The sequence below is a fragment of the Alosa alosa genome, chromosome 16 (genome assembly GCF_017589495.1).
Source record: "Alosa alosa isolate M-15738 ecotype Scorff River chromosome 16, AALO_Geno_1.1, whole genome shotgun sequence".
Classification (NCBI taxonomy): Eukaryota; Metazoa; Chordata; class Actinopteri; order Clupeiformes; family Clupeidae; genus Alosa; species Alosa alosa.
This window is the reverse complement of record NC_063204.1, coordinates 32,253,382-32,274,922: the sequence shown is the minus strand read 5'-3', so window position 1 is coordinate 32,274,922 and position 21,541 is coordinate 32,253,382. Positions and strand designations below refer to the sequence as shown.

Below are 21,541 nucleotides of genomic sequence, written 5' to 3'. Positions count from 1 at the left end.
TCCAGATAAAATGTCCAGATTGTGCGTTTTTATGAGTTTTCGATCGTCATATATTTCATTTCCATTCATCACAGAGTTCCCAGAGTGTCTAGTTTCGTAATTAAAAAAAAAAGCTAAAAATGTAATATTACGTTTTTGGCACTCCACGCATGGGAAGGAAAAACGTAATATTACGTTTTTGGCACTCAATGAGTTAATTTCATCATTTTGGATAAATGATGATTTTTAGATGATGTTGCAATCATTAGATAATTTACAGCTTCCCATAGACTATAAGGCTATATACAGTATAAAATGACGGAATATTAGGGCCACAGAGAAAAAAATCAAAATTCCTCTACCACTGCAGGACATATCTAACTGAAATTCACAGCATGCATCTCTACCACTGCAGGACATATTTAACTTAAATTTAAAGCACGCATATTAACTGATTTAACACATATTGGTCCCTCACCAAGTAAGAAGGGAAGATTGCTTTACTTTATCACTGTGGCGGTGTTGCCTTTCTTTTTAATTATGTCTTTTACATGCTCACCATTCCCGACCTGTCGTGCGACAATGTGACGTCACGGGAGTGCCGTAACCATTTTGCGCGTGGTGGTCGCCACACTAGTTGCAATATTCTCCTAAACAGAGGTGTTGCTGTTGTGAAAAGGCTATCGCCTACCGTAGAAGAAGCAATGAAGACGCTCTAGTTGCCATGGTGAATCTGTGATCGGTGGCGGGGTCTATTTGAGGGAGCCGTAAGCGCACTTATCCAGGATGGGTTTCACCTGGCTTGATGAATCCGTGTCTGCTCATCCTGGCTTGGTCTTTGTGCAACCAATTAAGCCTGGATGCTCTTGTTTTGGATTCATTGAGCTCAGCTCAGTCACTTATCCTGGATGTCTTGATTCTACTTTTGTGCAACGGGCCCCTGGTCTGTGGCGGAATTGTTTTCTGAAACTGAAAAATATCAACAGGGAACGTTTGCGCCGGAGAACGCCTCCTTTTTTCATTGAACTGCCCCGTGGGCGCAATTGCATTCCCTAATTTACTGACGTGCCTGTGGAGGGAAAATTCCAATATGCGCTGAATGCAAAATAGGAAAGACAAAAGCACCAGTATACAAAGTCAATTGCGCTTGAGTGCACAATAGGGCCCTATATTTATCTATGGTACAACATTGTCACTTAGATAGATAGATACTTTATTGATCCCCATGGGGAAATTCAAGGGTCTCAGTAGCATACAGACATCACACACAACATGCACTTACAGCAGAAATGGTAAACATAACTCCACTGTACAATAAAGACAGTAGAAGATAAGAAAGATAAGAAAACTAACACAACTAAATACTAAATACACTATATAAATTAAATTAAGAAAGTCCAATGTGCTTGAGGGTGATCAAGCATAAGATGCTTGTAGTGACAGGACCGGGACTGGTAAGGTGCTAAAGGGAGTGAGTGTAATGGTGAAGGTGCAAAAGTAGTCCAACCATAGTCCTTTAGTTATGTGTGCATGGCAAGGTGCTCAAGAGAGTGAGTGTCATGGTGAAGGTGCAAAAAGTAGTCCAACATTAGTCCAACAGTGCAAGAGTAAGGTCTAGAGACCAGCATAAATAATATGGACAAATAGGAGAGTAAAGTATAATGTAGACAAGGTAAAATAAAAAACTATTTCAGTGCATGAACAGGTTGAGGTAATAGGGTTATAGCCATTCATTCATTCAGTATTGTAGCAGAAGCCTGACCGCAGCCATTGATCATGTGTGCTAATATAGCATGAAAACATTGTAGCAGTAAAACAGTAGTGAAAACATTAGGCTGTGTACATTAGTAAAACAATAGTAAAACAGTAGTAAAAAGTAGTAAAGCAGTAGTGGGCAGTCAGTACTCAAACATGGAGAGGGTGGAGAGGCAGACAGACTAAGCAGAGAAGTCTATCTCTCCTCTTCCCTTTAGTGAGGCATTGAACAGTTCAATGGCCCTAGGAACAAATGACTTCCTCAGCCTTTCAGTTGTGCATGGCAGTGGCCGAAGTCTCCAGCTGATCAAGCTCTTTTGCTTTTGATAGTGCTGTAGAGTGGATGACATTCATTGTCCAAGATGTTGATCAGTTTGTTTAGGGTCCTTTTGTCAGATATTGAAGTGATGCACTCCAGTTCAGCTCCCACTACAGAGCCAGCCTTCCTTACCAGCCTGTCAAGTCGCCCAGCATCCTTCTTCTTTGTGCTTCCTCCCCAGCATACCACTGCATAGAGGAGGGCGCTGGCCACAACAGACTGGTAGAACACCCTAAATGCCCAAACATTGAACTACTTCCACAGATCTTTATGTGCTATTAACTATCCCTCTATCCTGCTCTTAGTTATTAGTGGGTTTGATCCAGCAAGCCCACTATTGTTCTTCTTAAGTTTTCTTATTTATTATTCCTTTTCACCCACTTTTTGGACGAACTACTGCTCCTAGACCGTTTGAGCTATCGAGGCAGTTCGAACTCCAAAAATTCAGGCCCGAACCGGTGTAACTTGCTTGTTACTTTCGTGTCGCTGGCCCTTGTCGTTTTCACGGTATTCCCGTTTTTCTGCGTTTTTGGGCCCCATTGAAATGAATGGCGGAATGTTCAAGGATTCTAATTCCGATTGTGACATCACAGCTCTAATTGTTTAAGCTTGCACCTGGCAGAGTTCTGAGCCATCTGGCAGAGCTCTAATGGGCTGGGCTGTCTGTGTATATGAAGGTGTGTGCATGTAACTTTTGACCCTTATGTCCGATTTTCATGAATGAGGTTCCGTTGGAATCCTTTAATGAAGCCCAGTTCAATGCCTTGCCAGCACCAAGTGTAAAGGTCATGTAAAAAAATATTTTTTTAAAGCCAAACCATATTCATATAGGTCATTTAAAAAAAAAATATATATATTTTCCCAATCCATTCAACCCAGTTCAATGCCCAGCTAGCTCGATTCGAAGTTAGTTATGTATACAGTTGTATATATTACAACATAGAGATACAGACATTCATTCAGATATTATGCACATCCACGCAACACGACTATTCAAGTTAAGTTACTCATCATTGCCCAGCAAGAAGTCCACAATCAATTCAATTGTCTTGCCACGATCTGTGGAGCTTACAGACAACGTTAAATAACTATAGGTTCTGTATGCTATTTAAAGCCGACCTAACGGTGAGTCCCTTCATGACGGTGTGTTGCAATGCATTCTGCGTACTGTGCTGTGATGAGTAAAAATAAATCGCTACCAAGGCTCCAAATAGCAACACACTTAAACGTTCCACATACTCGACCCACCCGACCTGTAGCGCGACAATGTGACGTCATAGAAGCGCCGTAACCATTTAAACTCCCGCGTCGTGGTCACGACACTAGTTGCAATATTCTCCTGAACAGAGGTGTCGCTGTTGTGAAAAGATTAATGCTAACTACGTTACACAGCAGAAGAAGCTGCATTAAGAAACACTAGTAGCAGAGAATGTAAACGGGCTCTGCTATTAGCTAGCCTCTGTGATGGTACTTCAGACTTTGGTTGCTACTATTCACAACTACCATCATCATTATCATGTAGTTTCCAAGGTGTGTGCACAAGTAGATAGATAGATAGATAGATAGATACTTTAGTCATCCCGAGGGAAATTTTAATAATTTAAACAGTTTAGTTAGCTGGCTAGCTAGCTAGCAGCTGGCTGAGTTTGTGTAATTTCCTGAAGTGGAAAGAGATTTTGTTCAGGCCTTAATAGATATCCTTTGTTTGAAAATAAATCGTTTCTATTCTTTCCTCTTAATTCCATGTGTTGCAACTCTCACTGGTAACTTTGTTAACTTATCCAGCAAACTATTAAAAATTCACGACTAACAAAACACTGCAACTCTCGCTTGCCCTCGAACTAGTCCATCTTCCTGTTTCCGCCTTTGTCGCTCGCCTGAAAAATGAGTGGTGCGCTACCTCGCTACGGCCAAAACCCTGGCGCGCCAGAGAGATCTACGTCATTTTGACGTCACATTGTCGCGCTACCGGTCGGGTGCGTCAGGTATGTAGAAGCCATTACACCGTAGCATAATGAGGGTATCTACATGTAAACCGAAGCATTGAGAATTGTGTAAGTCTACAGGCAGTTTATTAAAAAGAAAAACAGTACCGTTCACGTGTCGTTCACATATACAGACGGGCGCCATATTGGGAAAACACAACTCTCTGGGATGTGGCGTAAATCTCGCGTGAAACCTTGTTGCCGGAACAGCAGGGAAGAGGCCATAGATATATATACTGACTAGATGTCGCCTTCGGCTTCTCTGCATGCGTCAACACCGCCGCCATCTTGTAGCGGGGATCTGAAGCTCTAAACTAGTTCTCCCTTATTGTCAGTGTTACCTATTTAGCGACGTTTGGCCATCCCCAGTGACAGAAAACCTTTTTAGCGATTAGCGACAAATTTGGGAACTTCTCACAATGATGGCAAACTCGGTTTCGTTGTTGTTGTAACGTAAGAAAATGACTTTTCTCATGGCTTTGTCATTTGTGAATTAAGCTACATCTCGTTTGCCCATAGCATTGGCCCATGATTAAAAAAGTAACGACTGGCGTATGAAGTAGCAGACCACGTTAAAGCACGGAAGTAAATGTTCTACAGACCTACAGCAACTTCTGGTAAGATTACAACTTATACGAGTAAACGAGACGAGAGGTATGTGGCCTCAACCAGAGCCTGTCTATGGAGAGCCTGTTTACTTTCATTGTATCGAACCTGGTTGCAGTTCACTCATTGTTCCTCTATGGGCCGCCGCTAGCTAGTGCAGAATGAATGGGAGTCTATGGGGCTAGACGGGTAAAATGTATCTTTATTATCGTCAAAAGCTTAGTTTTCTCTAGACTCGACCATAAATACATGCCTGTCAGTTGGAGCAACCTAAAAAACTAGATAATTGCTGGAGATTTTGACGATTTATGGTGATTTTATTTTCGTTAGATCTTTGCTCAGATTGACCAGAGCCATATAAAGGTCGATACATAAATAGTTTATTATTATAATTAGGTTATTAATACTATTACTTTACTACTATTACTGTTGTTACTGTTATTATTATTATTATTATTCGGATGAGCCAATAATGTAAATCTGAGTCTGAAATGTTGGCTACAAACAGTCTGTAACTGCACTGCTGCTATTATAAATTGTTAACTTTCGGGAACTATTTGAGGCTTCCATTAGCCGCCATTGTTGAAAAAAAATGGAACATTAGCGTCAATGGAGTTGTCGCAACTCTACCTTTATATGGCTCTGAGATTGACGTTAATGCATTATAGAGGCGTCTCGATTGACGCATTCGTTCCAATGAACAGCAGTAGTCAAGGCGACATCTAGTCAGTTCATAGACTGTATATATAGAACTGGACAGTGTGCCGTCTGTTATGAGTGATGCGAGCGTTAGTCCAGAGCCCCCTGGTGGCTGGCTGCAGTACAATGTGTAACTCCGCCCATCCCCATGTATTTCAATGGCCAAGTAGCCAACTTTCCGTGTCACTTTTCTCATCTAAAACTATTTTTGTATCAACAACTTTTTATTCGAAAAAATAGTTTTCAAGATGCTTCAATACACCAATACACCAAAAATGTTTCTTTTCTCGCTGAAATTATTTTTTTTAATGTTATATTAACAAATCTAAAAGGGCGTGTTTACACCTATGATTGACAGCTGGCTGCAGACACTACCGCGTCATCGCTCACTTATTTTAACACCTGATTTCGACCCTATGATTTCGACACATAATCTAACCTAAATAAGTGTTGCTGTTATTATCATTAGGCTATATCTTATCACAGTCTGACTAAATACATATTGATAGTCATACATTGTGTAGTTGCTGGTAAGAGACATCGTTGTTAGTTGTGACAGATTCTTTGTGAAAAAAAGATATGTTCTGTTCTTTCGTAGATGCTAAGTATATTAGCTCATAGCATGCTACATCATGCTAGCATTAGCCAGTTGATAGGTAAAGTAAAGGGGCTCTGCTATATTGATCCGAAGTGACGTTAGCCATAGTCACCATCATTTACAGTCCTACTTGTTTCAAATGGTTTAACGTAACCAGTGATTGCCGCCATCATCGTTGCAACTTCATTTGAATATACTTTGTCACTGGAGAAGGCGATGTAAAGTTTCATTAACGTTAACTCTTGCTTAATTTTGCGAATGGCAAAAAACGCCACCTAGCCTGCTAGGTCGACAACCTCGGTATGCCCATTTATGAATCAGCCCGACAAATAACGTTACTTGTGTTTTAGTGAACACATTATTGGACCATAGCTTAACGTGAGGAGGGATTCAAAGTTACAAATGGCCAATTTGCTTAGTATGCCCAGAACAGCGGTATCTGAAAATGCGTTAAGGTATCGTTGTTACCTGCGATTGCACTGCTGGAGAAGCATTTTGCATTAGAAATCCTCCCGTAGCATTTTGCGGGGTAAATCCTCCCGTAGACGTACATCATTTCAAAATAATACGTCTAAATTGAAAACTGTGACAACTCATTGATAGGCCCTCTCAATATGTCTGTAATCGTATGCCTCTACCACAGGCTTGCTAGTCTTTCACCAGAGAGGGTGCTCCATTATAAATCAAAAATGTAATACTGCAGCCTTCATGTCAGCTGTAAAAATATGAGAACATGGACCTACTACATCAGGACAGGATACTCTAAACATTTTACACATAATCAGGAAGCTACTTTGCTGTTCAGTGTGTGATGTGTTTAAAGTGGTACTACGTTTAAAGAAACATTTTTATTCTTTGTTTCAAGTGCATAAGAAAATACCACATTATGATGGTTATGGTTACCCTTAACAAATACAAAACAATATAATACTTAAAACAGGGATCAATCAATAGCCTAATGAAATAAACAATGAGGGGGGAAAGCAATAATAAATAATAATGCCCATTCAATCAATAATATAATAACAATAACATGGTAAGACTACATTAAGGAGAATATCAATAATAAACAATGTCAAATTAATCAACAGCCTATAATGAAAATAAAACAGTACTACTGCATACAAACCATAATGTATAAGAAGTGCTTAAAAGACCAAAACTATCACAAGAACGAAGAGCACTGGGCAACTCATTCCACCAACATGGTACCACTGAGGAAAAGAGTCTTGAATTTGACCTAGCGTTTAAGACTGGTCGACACAACAGAAGTTCATCAGAAGACCACAGTGGGCGGTTGGGGATGTATATCTTGATCATTGAATTAAAAATAACAAGGAGCAGATCCAGTCAATGTCCTATAGGCCAAAGTGAGAGATTTAAATTTAATTCTGTCTACTGTAGGGAGCCAATGGAGAGTAACTAGGAGAGGAGTTACGATGTGTCCTCTTTGGCTGATTGTGGCATGTTGCAGCATTCTGAATGATAGATCACACAAAAGAAATAAAAAACATTCAATATTGATTTAGTATCAACCAATAATTATTCTGATATTAACATTCTTGTAACATCTACATCTTTGTGTAGGCTACAGTTAAATACTAAGCAATGGCCTCTGACTTAAATACCAAGGCAGTTAAATGACCGTGGTATAGTCTACAGGACTACACAGTAAACCCATTTAAAATAGGCAAGGATATGTATTTAATAACATTTGGGGTTGCTCACAGTATACCCACCACTACAACTAACTAACTCGACTACACCACTAGTTAAATGGCGCATTGCAATTTACAATTTGTGTGAGTTCAGGGGCATACAGAAAGTTGAAGTTTGGGTGACATCAATAAAGAAAATAGAAACAAAGGGATGTGTACAGCCTCAAGTATAAATTATGTCACATTAACAGAAGGTTCAGAGCAGAGGCAGACCTTTCTTGGTGCCATGCAAGTTATTGAAAGTCATGTGTTTTCAGAAAGTAGTGGTGCTGTGCCATGTCCCATGTATAAGGGGCTTCAGGTTGATCCAGTGACGGTGGGTGATGATGTCAGGGAGATGGATGTCAGGGTACTTGGAGAAAGGGGGAGGACATGCCACCTCAGACCACCCCAGCCAAACATCTTCACGTAGGCATTCCCTTGCTTGCAGACTAATGTAGACCATGGAGACCACCTTGCCGCCACCTCCAGTACATTCAGTCATCACCCATATCTTACCTGCAAAAAGGAAAGTTACAATAAAGTTAGTCAGACAATTTTACAACATTACAAAGCATCTAATCAGGCACTCAACACCACTAGTAATACCAATTAATTAAATATGTGTGCAATATATAAGTATATCATGCATCGACTGTTAAGGGAGCTGTGTGCTAATCTTCACTTCAATGACTAACTTAGCCTCCCGGTAACGTTAATGTAGCTGCTAACGTTAGCATGTAATTCGCTGTCCGCATTTCTGTTGTTAGCTCATTAGTATTCACCATACTAAATTGTCACAGTCTATAATCAACATAATAAGCTCTCTTAGACGTATTTAAGAACACTAATAGACAAAAAAAACGTTTCAGTTGATACGCAACACTTACCAGACAAGAACAAACCGATTGTTGTTTGTACTGTTTAGCTAACTCAGTCACAGCCGTAAAATTCATCCAGCCAGCTAGCCTTCGGCCGAAGAGTCGACCTGCGTTGTGGAAAGGAGAAGGGGGCGGGTTTCACTTGACAAGGGGCGTGTTTAACTAGCTGAGTGGCAACTGAGTGGGCGTGCCTGACCGCGACTCCTCTTCACTGCGCATGCTTCAACTTTTGCTGCGCAGCCGCACTTCAAATTGGCTCCAAATTTTCCAAGATGGCGTCGCCTCGGCGGCTTCAATTCCATAGAACACTGTAGAATGCAGCCACACTGTCCAGTTCTATATATACAGTCTATAAGTCAGTTTATATATCTATGGGAAGAGGCAACAGGATAGCAGCACGAAAGATACACAGGATACACACGGAATTCGAACGAATTTGAAGACATCGAAGAACGAACCCTTTTAGTTTGATGGACGTCCTTATCAGTCTATGGTCTAACTTATGAACGTGTCGGGTCAACGTCAACAATAAGTAAGTTAGGCTAACGTAAACGTTAGCTATTTGCTGTTGTCATATGCAACCTATTAACAAAGATATTTAAGGCTCCGCCTTAACAATCTTTGCTATTAATGTTAGCTAACATGCTAGGCATTGAAAATGAATGCGTTAGCAATAGCCACTGCTTTTTTTGAGCCGACAAGCCCTGGAAATGCGTTACCGTAATCAGCCAAATTGACTCACTTGTTAAGACCCTTGGTATGGTGTTACAGCGATGTGGAGTCGAAATGTAAATTGTTAGTATGGTTTTAATGTGTAAACAGACCAACCGCGATTTTGCAATGAAGTGAATGGAGTCATTTTAGGTACTACTTTTACGAGGTCTGTAGTTCTGTCAAAATTCATCTTATCTTTGAACAGACTACATGGTTATCTTCCTTAGACTTCGTAGATGTAGTTTCTACAATTTGGAGTCGAAAGTCGAAGTGCAAATATGGTTTAAATGTGTAAACAAGACGCCTGGTGTTTAATATATGTTAATGAATGGGCACAGTATTATTGTGTACAGTAATGGGCTATCAGTAGTATGTAAACAGTTCATGTGTTATGCGATTTACATAAACTAGTAAACAACAGAAATGTTTAAAGCTGGTATTGTGTTTCCTGAATTCTTACATTCAGGCATTCAAATGAAATGTAATTAAATAGCATATATATACTCTATCAGTGTATGATGCTTGCATGAGGGAAACATCCCAAAACAATGGCACCCATATAATTGCTGTTGTTTTGAGAAGTATTTCTCATGCAAGCATCATGCAACAATGCAAAAACAATGAAACTAGTGTAGGCCTAATTATATTTTACTTTAGTAAAGCAGTACTCTGATGTGCATGCTTTCACAAACTTTTGTGAACAATCTTAGCACTTTAAACATTGACTGTTTTGAAGTGCATGTATAGCAATATAGTATAAAAATAATAATTGTGATATCATTACAATTTGATAGGGGTTGGGAGGAGGGGGTGGGTTCATGTAGGTGGGCCCTATGACCCCAAAGTATGCCTTGACTGGGCCTCAGGTCAAAGAAGTTTGAGAAATGCTGATGTAGACGACAAAGCAGCAAGGAGGCGTCGTGTGATCATTTAAACAAGTTTTATGACAAGGTCGATGAGGGTGGGAAACACCCTCATTTCTGTGCAAACTAGTCACATTGTCTTTTAAGAAAATGCAGTCCATTTTTCGGTTCCAGCAGCCAACAACCTCAGAACTGACCCTTCAGGCCTCTTAGGAGGCACTGGCCTTCTAACCTAGCGACCACCATAGCAACCAGCATGATTGCCCTAGCAACCACGTTATTTATGCGTTTTAGCTTATTGGATGTTGCGTTAATGCAGATAACTTTTGATCCGTGTGCCCGATTTTCATAAATGAGGTACCGTTGGAATCCTTGGATGAGGCCGAGTTCCATGCCCCTGATCAAACCCACTCTTGCAGTTCCTCGGAACCGCAATTTTAGTCTGTATTAGCACACACACCATTTTAGTCCTTTGTTCTGTTGTTCTTGTTTTGTTCTTGTTCTGTGATGTTACCATTGAAGGTATGCAACTATGGCCTGTCAAACAAAAAAGCTAAGTAATGTCGTTTTACAATCCCATTTACACCCCTATAATTAGGCTGGGGAATAAAACTGTCTGTTTTAGCAGATTTAGCGCCCCCTTGTGGACATCCACATTAATTATTAATTGCCTTCCAGCCAATGACTACTAATGCTGCGTTCCAGTGCTCATCCAAAGCAATGGGACGTGGGACTTATCCTACCTGAAGTGTACTAGCTCCTACTTCAAAGCGTTCCAGGCAATTGAAGTAGAATGTAAACAGAAAACATGGACGATTGCCGTGCTAAACTGATACTCGCATTGTTTTTGTCTGTTCTGGAGCCGTATAAGCGCTGCATTTCGCTAGAAGATAGCTGGGTATACTTTTACCGTGTGTATATATATCTTCATGCTAACAGATAATAACATAATTTCATGCCATAATATGAAAAACAAGTTGTTTTAAAATTGTAGTGTCTAAAACAACCCTACATGCAGAAAAGTAAAGTTTATAGCCTATTCCTTGGAAGTTTGACTTCTCACGACGTGCACGACAGGCATTATCCTCCAACTTATTTTGGTGAGGTCGGGGTAGGTCGAGTTCGCCGTTAGGAGGTTCCACTTCAACAGGCATTCCAGTGCACTTTTCTTAGTTGGAGGCAGGATAGGTCCCACGTCCCACTGGTTTGGATGGGCACTGGAACAAGCCAAAACCATAGCTTCCGTGAATCTCAACTGAAGTCAAACGTTATGCTACAAAGCGATAGCTCCATGGAGCCATCCATCATTGAGCCTGAATCAGAAAATAAATCAGATACTGATTCAGTCCCTCAAATATTGTAATTAAATGTTTGAGTGTCTTTTGTAGCCTATGTTTTCTCAACTGGCACTTCAGCCAAGACACAAGCATAACCATACCCCTCACTATATAATTTAGAAATTTAATTTATTCATTTGGCAGACACATTTATCCAAAGCGACTAACAGAAATGGAATAACATTTAAGCTATTAACATTTATGCATTTAAACATTAAAACTATAGAGCAATACATGTATACATGCTGTGCCCCCTAAAATATGGATTTATATGCAAGTTCCCCCAAAGAAGCACCAAATTATTTTAATAATATCCACCACATGAGGGAATTTGTTTGTTAGTTTGCTTAGCTGAGCATACAAAGGTAGCATGCTGGGGCTGCATGGGTTAGGCATGCTGAGCTAGGTGCTGTATATTGTTCCCAGGCAGTTGGTAGACATCAGAAAAATTACGAGTGTGATGGTTGTGCCCACACTTGTTGACTGCATTGTTCATGTTTCTCAAGAATCAGAATTACAAATTTTGATGCTTACTAAGTTTACATAGTCAAACTTAGCAAGTTACAACAGTTATGAAGATGGACTTCCTGTAGCTAAGCTGCGTGAAGGGCATCTATTTCGGCAGAAATGCGCATGTGCAAGGCTTCACGACAGCAAGGGGGTACATGTGATGTGCTGTGTCAATCCTGTGGATATATGTCTATGTGTAATGGAATGAATGTGTCTACTCTATGTTTCCTATGTGTTTTATACTACTCTTACCAGTGAGACCAAAGATAATTTTCATGCAGACATGACAATAAAGTATATTCTATTCTATTCTATTCAACCTTGCTCCAGCGGTGAAATCACATCACAATACATGATTGGCACGATGTATTCACATGGGAGATATGTAGACAACTGCCATATTCGTGTTACAAACTAACACCTAATGCAATTCAATGGAGGATGTTTTGAGTGCTGTGTCTCCTCATTAGAAAGTCTCTGCTTCCGGTCCATGGGACTTATCTTTTGAAAAAATATGAACGGAAGTCAATGGAGAGAATTATTTTTGGTCCTGTTCGAATTGTGCCATAAGTTTCACGTAAGATTTGTGTGAATTTAAAGGATAATTTTTCACGTCAAGAAAATGCTGTTGTTCGATAGGCTGCAAAAGTTATGATCCGCTCAGTGAATTACATCCCTCATCTCGAACGATGTACACCAATGTAGTGAAACGATACAGCTAGCTGTCATGCTAGTTAACGGTTACATCTTGCTACCAGCTATGTCACTTAACAGTAGTTTATGTGCAGTCTATGGACAAATACACCTTACCTGATGTGTTTTATCCTCTGAATTATGGTATTTTCATCAAGGGAAGCCCAAGTAAGACCTGTTGCTGGTATGCTTGTACATTCTGTGAATAGGCTACTATTACTATTAGTAACTATAGTGACTAGTGCGACTGATGTAGTCGATGGAATTACAATCTTTTACCATGTTGTAATTAAATAGTTACGAAACAAACTGCAAATGTCTTTACATAAAAAATTGTCTTTAAAATTGACAAGGCACAAGTCGATCAGGATTCGCCATTGACTACCGTTCATAATTTTTTCGAAGATGGGTCCCATGGTGGCAAACGGAAAGGGCGAGACTTTGGCTCTCTATCAATTTTACATACCGAACTGCCGTTATTCAACTATGCCAAGGTAAACTACGCCAATTCTATGACCCCTTTAATATCTACATGCTCATTGTATGTGAAGAACTGAAATGTTGGCACAACATTAATAAAACATTGTATCTATTTGTAAAGATTGATATGAAATGAACAAAAAACAATTTTATAATATCTTCAATGTCATGTAAAAATTTTAATTTTTACAGATATTTCAAATAAAAATAATTATCCTTGATTAGACTATATTGGGTTTTGTAGAAGAGAAAATGGACTGTTTTAGTAGTACATTACATTTAGCAGACCAAAGTAGTAGTATTGGGCAGTATGGAGCCAGATAGGTTATCATGGGCATATTTGGATTTGCTAAATTTAGAAAAACAGAACAGACTGAAAATAAAGTAGGCACTAATATTCTCTTTAAAATCTTGTTTTTCTGTAAATGTTGTCAGTCATTCTTAATTGGTGCACTTGCATGTTTAATTGTTGGCTGCAATGTAATGGTACATTATGTGTAAGTTGGCCATCCGGCATACCTTTTGGGCCGATCGAATTAAATTAGTATTTGTTATCGTTATTTTAAAACATTGGCAACAATCGAAATCGGCCCAAAGCAAGGACAGTCAGCAACCCATTGGTACAATATCTATACTGACACTAGACAAACCCAATGACCGCTCTTATCACACCCTGCCCCTCCAACATTGGCTCAGAGCCAAAATTCAGTGAGCGTGTTAAAATGGATAAATGAAGTGCATGCAGAAATTGCGGCAGATAAAGTAGGGATGTTGATTGTGCAGAAATGTGCTGTACCCGACATTCAGGTAGTCTATGTCAGCATCAGTTTGAAGTTCAGTGAGGAGAGGTAAGCAAACACAGACTATTACACGGCAGAGGGACAAGTAATCAGAAGGAGAATGTATAGCGCGATCAGTCAAACGGCACAGCGTACGTTACTTTAGCATTTTTATTGCTAACATTGCTCCTTAACATGGTCACATTTCCAGATGAACCCAACACATTAACATGAGTTTTTTAAATACATAGCTTTTGGCTAGGACCACCATATCATTGGCTATCATATAACATAATAGCCTATTGAAATTATTTGACTAAGGGTTCCACTGGTAAATGGGTGAAAATACAATATTTCAAGTCATCTTCATGCAAAAGGCAACTGAAAGATTTACATAAAACACTGACAGACATGTGAAATGAGCTCATGGAGCTCTACTATAGGCTACTGTACAGTGTAGTAGGCTACTTTTAGGTTTTTCTAGCAGAGCCTTCTCTTTGATAAGTGCTTGTTGTATTTAGGGCTATACTTTAATATAGAGCTTGTATAGCCTACTTCAGCCACCTTGGACTACCAATGAGTCAGAAAGGGTGAATTAGTACAGTCTTATTCACTTGCACTGCTCCGTGGCACTTAGTTCAATACACACAAGGGTAGCCTACTGCCAGGATTGCATATTAGTGTGCCTGACCGATTGTAGTGGGCCGTTCGGGGCCAAAAATGCCCGGGCTGGTTTTTTGTCCCAGTCCAGCCCTGACTGTGCGCCCAGATTTTTGTCTGTGCCCCTAAATGTTTTAACGTGGCCGCTCCGGGAAAAAATGTTAGTTAGCCCTGATGCTAGAAATAGGACCCACGCCTATTTTTCACATGACACGCAAGCGTGTTGGAAGCGTTTCCATTCAAAAGAGACAGTGAAGAGATGTTTTAATAGGCAGAGGGGCTGCCGCAGCACAGCGTCAGACACGTTTCTGGAATGCAAAGACATAGAAAACGCCACGCAGCCACCACGTAACTGACACGCAACAGAAACGCCACGCTCACGCCATGCAGGCAGTGTGCAGCCAGCCTAATGTTTCATTCATACGGAGAACTGTGAAAGTTTGAGCTGGCTATGAATAACGGCTTCCACACACAGTTGCGTTCCGTCAACGCATGCCAGTGGGTGTTCCCGACAGTAGCTATGCAAATGACTGAAGGTCTAATCGTAATTTGATTGGCTGGTGCTGTCCGTCGGTGCAGCAAAAGTTGAATTTCTCAACGCGAGCGACGGGACCAACGCGACACAACAGACCCACAATTCAGTTTGGCAACAGATGACGTAAGCCCATGAAAAGTAAACGGGATGCGTCTCCAGCACTGCAACGCACGCAACTGTGTGTGGGAGCCGTTATACATGCACAAACATTGCTTCCCAGATCAAGTGTTTTTCAGGCTGTAAAACTAAATAAATATCCAGGGCTAAAAAAATATGAAGACATAAGATTTGAACACTGTAAAACCTGATAAGTTATTTGAACTAAAAAAATAGTTGAAACCGATTGCATGAGTTCTTTTTGGGTGATACTCACTCAGTTTTGTAAGTAAAAGAATCTTTGCTTTTTAACTTGCTCTTAACTAGGACATTTTAAGTAATATCAACATTGTATTTTTAAGTTACAGAAACATTAACCATTAATTAATCATTACTAGCTATTTTTAAGTTACAGTATCAATACAAAATGAAATAAAGTGTGCATATATTAATTGGTTTTATTACCTTCATTAAGAAATATTTAATTTCTTAGTAACCAATAGACCAGTTTCAGGTCCCTAACAACCGTAGTCAAGAATGAACTCGGAGGACAAGCACTAGTTTGTTTATACGGACAACGCATAGAAAGCAAGCTGGTTGAACTTGATATAAGATAAAGAATAAAAGCATATTGCCTAAATATTTTGATGTAGCAGAGTCTAGATTGTTTTCATCTAGAGGTGTAGCGGGTTTACCTATGAAAAAGAAAAGTATGTTTTACGGAAGGTAGGCTAAACATTTCGCCAATCACTGAAGTTAGGCTATGCTAGGCTAGGGCTTCGACTGCACAAAGAATTAGTTATGATTTAGATTAAAGTGAAAACATTACCTACTCAAAGGCTATAATGGCAGGATGTGCAATCGTTTCCCCCAGAGGTCAGAGGATAATTACTGGATAAAGTAGCCTATGCCGCTGGCCACACATGAACGATTGACTGAAAAACAATGCATAAAATGCATTGTGCTGGATGTTAACTGACAGGAAAGTAGCCAATAGATACTGTACATGACGGATTAGCTAAGATAGGCTACCTTATAGTATGCAATAACGTTACTTGCAAGCCCATGTTTACTTTCTTAAAACAACCTACTCAAATGGAGTGTCAACTTTAACTTTAGGCTACCCTGCACTTTGTCATTTGCGTGAAATCAGTCTCTTACAGAAATGATAGGCTGAGAAATATGATAAAACACATTGTTAACGTTACTACCCTATTTTACTTAGCCTACATAATTTCAGTTTTTCCTCTTGAGCATGAAGATAACGGGCCCTATCATGACATTCTAAAGCGCATCGTCACTCGTCAAAAGCTTATTCAAATTTAGTAGGATGTCCAGTCCACATTGGGAGGGGTTTCGTTATCAAACGTCGAGTGCATGGCGCAACAAGGTGTTTTTTAATTTTTTAATCAGTCATATGGGTGTGTTTGGGGCGTAACATCATTTAAACCAATGAGAATGACATCTGTCATTCCCTTTTTTAACGGCGCAAAGCGCGATATGTCAAATAAATGCATCGGTATTTTGCCATTCAACGGCACATTTTGGCGCATTTGAAGGAGGCTGCTTGTGAGACCGTATGGAATAGTCATTTCACTAAACCATGCTTTTCTAAAACCTAGCATAGCCTTCACACATTTGCACTCGTCTATTATTTGAACTCATTGGCAAAGTGAAACTAACTTCACCAAGGTTTTAGTCAACGACAAGACAGTTATGCAGTTACTTCCACTATTGACTGACAATGGGTTTCCATCGAAAACATAGGCTGAATAAAGCAACACTTACCCAAATATTGCTCAAATGACTGAAAAAACAACATTTATCCTGCAGAGGAGTTGCTTATATCTCGTGACAGTGCGTCTTCAGCTGTGCTCCATAGCTGTCTCTCGCCTCTCCCCTAATCACTTTTAACAGTCATTACCAATTTGCAAATGATGGTGAATAACTACTCATCATGAGATGTACTGTATTTCGTAATATCTTTATTCTAATTATGTTTCCCACTGTAATCGTGCAATTTGTAATGTTTTGCATGGACGTGCGCTGGTGTGCGTTCATGAATGATAGAAGGATGGTGCGTGCACCTGCCAATATGACTGTTGACAATGCGCTCTTAAAATAACATATAAACAACTCGCCATAGACTTCTGACCAGGTGTACAATAGCGATTTTTAGACAATGCGCCAGGCCCCTCCCTAGGTTGTTAATTGCCACACCCCTGGGCGCATTGTTTAAAAAATAAACGTGCAAAATACCGAATTAAACTTTGCGCGGGTGGAAAACGAGTTTTACGCCATGCGCCAGTGTGCAAAATACAGCCCCATATTTGTGGCCTATTTGAAGACAGAGCAATAACCTACTTTATTGGCGTTTTAAAAAATGTTAGCGTTGAACTGACATATCACAAAAACATGATGTCTCCTGTACTGCACACAGGAAATTCAGTCTGCTTTTCTCTGCCAAAAGTTAACAATTTTCAAGCACCTTGCGTCTTTCTTTCTATGTCTTGCTATAACGGCTCTGGGTTTGCCTGTCCTCCGAGTTTGTCTTTAACAACGGTTGTTAGGGACCTGAAAACCTATAGTTCACTTTCTGTTAACATAAAACCCAATAAGTTATTTGAACAAAAAAAAAAATAGTTGAAACCAATTACATGTTTTTTAGGTGATACTCACTCAGTTTTGTAAGTAAAAGAAACTCTGCTTTTTAAATTGCTAGGAAATTGTAATCAACATTGTTTTTTAAAGTACATACTACATACATCTTTACAAAAAACACCCTTTTGTGGAAGAACCCTTTTAATGGGCCAAAACCATCATCTGATCCAATCATTCCCGGTCTCTCCGTCCCTTGAATGATGTGGATGTATGAAATGACAATTGTGGATAGATAGAAAAAATGTAACTGTGGATATCTAAAAATGTTTGTTAAGACTAGAAAAAATTGAATTACGGGCTAATGGCTTGTCATACGAATCCCCATCCCATTTTTTGGTGATGTTGCTTACAACAGATCTTCCCAATTTTAAAGAAGGCTAGGTGTAAAAGTAAGCTTGGTTTGAACAAAATATGTGCTTGAATTGTTTATTGCTTAGTCTGTGCCACTATGTTTACCCATTAATGTTGCATTAGATGACATGGAAGTCTGATATTTCCAACTTGAAATGTCCCACATGCATTCTACATAAGATATTTCTGACCTCCTACTAGAAAAGTAGAGTTCCAATTTGAGTCCAAGTCCATCTGCCATGACTTTAAAGGTGGAATCGAAGTAACCTATAAACCACAATATTTGAGTGGTCTTGAGCAGCATTACACAGCTAGGAATGTGTAGCTAATGAACACCAAATGTTTTTTTTTTTTTTTATCACACACACCAACTATTACCGCCATGTTAGTATAACGACACATTTCTATTCCAGGGCTAAGTATGATATTTTTGCTTGCAGGTCCAGAAATTGACCCTTTTTGGTATGTGGGACGTGGGGTTAGACCAATCGGACGTTTTGGTAAACGTGTAACAGACAGTGGGAATGTTGGTGGACTACGTCCAGTGCTGAGTTCCTTGGAGCTTTTGCTCACCGCTCTCAGAGAAAAGGAAGACCTTCACCACACCCTAGCTCAAGAAGAACCGGAGTGGTTACAACACCCCTACTGAAAAGTTTTAAAATTGAATTTCCCAGTTATGTACAATGTTTTTTTTCCCTCTCTAGGCTAAATATTTAAATTTGAAGCTTTATAAGTAGGATAGAAAATGAGAAAATATTGTTAAATAAATAGATTGTCATTTATGTTTTTGTGCCTACTTTCATCTCACAAAAGAGTACTGTCTACACATTTACTAGGGTATGTGATTAACCTACACTCTTGAAATGAAATATTAAAAATATTAAATATATTTAATAGACTATAGGCTATGATAATGTAATGCTCTACAGCTTAGAGAAATGTCATCATAGGAAATGTGAACTTTTTGTGTTAATTTTATGCGATTGCACATTCCAATTCTAAGACACAGTCTAACTTCATTTAAAGGTTATTACCTAAATAATTGGCTTTGGACTGGCCATGGTTTAGTACCCTATGCTGGAATCTTGGGCCTATTTGATATGAAATAAAATCCTCATTTATGTTGCTTAGGCAGCAAGGTCTCTGAACTGGAAGAGTAACTTTGGGGTATAGGGCACATTTTTCATCATCATGGATTATGCCACGGAAGGCTCTTGGGCCAGCACATATATTTCTGGTGGAGCGTCAGTGTAACAGCATTTTCTGTTATATTTCAGGCGGACACTGAATATCTTGTTGATGTCCAGCAGGGCATCAAATAAGTTTTTTTTTTTCCATTTATTTATTCAACTTTGACACATGCATAAATCCTTCGGCATATTAACATGCTCATTCACTAGATGCAGCACCCAACCGGGTCTGTGTAAACAGGTACACTAAAACAAAAGGCGTTACAATACAGGTGACAGTCCATTGGAAATGTATGTGCTGGCTGAAAAGCCTTCAAAGAAGTGCCTGGCATATAGGAAATTAGTCTACAGTAATGATACTACATAAATGACCTATTTGAGGATTGAAGATATTTACAGTAAATTATTATGATTATGATGACTATAAATAACTTATTTGAGGATTGACGATACTGTCTATAAACAATTATCTTGATTGTGGACTTCCAAAACAATGTTTTTCTTTAAATTTCTTTCCTTTTTCAGTTGTTGATGGTTCAAATGGCCTAATGGGGAATAAAGTCTATTTGGTATATTTTCAGAGTTACATACTTCGTTAGTCCAAAGCATTTTCATTTCAAACTACTTACAGCACTGGAATGTACCAATCTGGACAACAGTGGAAGTTGACATATTGGCTACTGTAATTTTTTGGCTATTAAAGCAGTACTAAATGTAGCAGGGACGATAATTTAGTGACGACTACGCCACCTAGGGGGAGGGTTCACCCCTAGGAAATAGTTTAAGCTAATCCTAACCCTTTAAGTTCAATTTAGGCCACACAGGCTCATAACACGTGGGAAGCTAGAGACATAGATTCCGAAAATATACATTTTATTGTCAGATCTTAGTTACAATCATAAAAACTAGGGCTGTCAAAATAACTGATTAATTTAGCTGAATTAATTTGAGAAAAAATAACTGATTAAAAAAAATTAGTGCAGATTAATCGATTCCGTATGACCTTTGACCCCGAGCCGTTCTAGTCAGTAAAAATTAGACTGTAAAATGAAGGAGAGAGAAGAAAACGTGCTGCCTGGATCATTGATTGGAACATTTACTTTTAAAAAAACGGCCTGATGGTGTTGATGAAAATAAAGTGTTGAAAATAAAGTCCTCTGCAATGTCTGCAGCAAGGAATTTGCATATCACCGGAGTTCATCAACTCTATAGTCGCACATCAATGCAAAGAAATAAGTGTTGACATTGAGGGGAGTGTTCATTCATTTTCATTGTGTCCCCTAGGTTATATCTGTGGCCTGAAATGCCTTGTATGTGAAAAAAAAACTTCTTCCCGAAGCACTTTTGAATTTATTTCCTCAGCATATTAGGTCATATCATTAGATTATTATGGCAATTATTTGAACAGTGAAAATAATAAAAGAGTTTTTGAACTTTAATGTCACTAATGCTGATTATTCAATGATTCATTTGAATTTAAATATTTAAAATACTTTCACAGCAAAAATTATATATGCGATTAATTTAGATTAATTAATCACAGAGTATGTAATTAATTAGATTAATTTTTTTAATCGATTGACAGCCCTAATAAAAACACAACTCTGAGGAAATGTCACACCAATTTCCCTGAACGATACCGGTATGAAAGACACAAAAACACACACACACACGCATAATACTGTACATACGGTGATCAACGAGGCTGCACGTTAGCTGGCACACAAGGTCTATCACTCTTAAGAAAAGGGAAAACGGAGCAGGGTGAGGGCTTACCACAACCGGCAGAACTACAGGAGGGGAAAGCGGTCCAGAAGACACACCCACATCACACGTGAGAATCACACTGCAATCACTGCACTCACACTGCAATCACACTGTACTCTAAAGATATGGACTGACACCCGAGGTGTGCTACAGGAAACGTGAAGGGACCCTACCACCTGAGGGTTAGCCTGCCGCTCGCTTGGACCACACCGCACCTGTCCAAAAGAGAACGAGGGGGAGAGACTATGGTTAGAACTGGCGATGGGGGGAATTAGGCGGTAAGATTATACTTAGCTTTTGAGCAGTGGGGCTGGAGGCTGGGATGGCCGTCCCACAGACGTTGAAGGCCCCAGAGGCCAAGCCGGAGCAGTGCAACCACCCTGGTC

General features: G+C 39.5%; 1 protein-coding gene across 1 annotated transcript in view; it reads left to right on the top strand.

Annotated features, from left to right (window-relative positions):
- prlh2 (prolactin releasing hormone 2) overlaps positions 1 to 19,927 on the top strand; it is a 29,129-nt gene extending 9,202 nt beyond the window's left edge. Inside the window, exon 3 of the mRNA XM_048265727.1 lies at positions 18,639 to 19,927. Coding sequence (XP_048121684.1) covers positions 18,639 to 18,847 — 209 coding nt within the window. The 3' untranslated portion in view covers positions 18,848 to 19,927. The remainder of the gene's footprint in view (positions 1 to 18,638) is intronic.
- Positions 19,928 to 21,541: the final 1,614 nt, after the last annotated feature.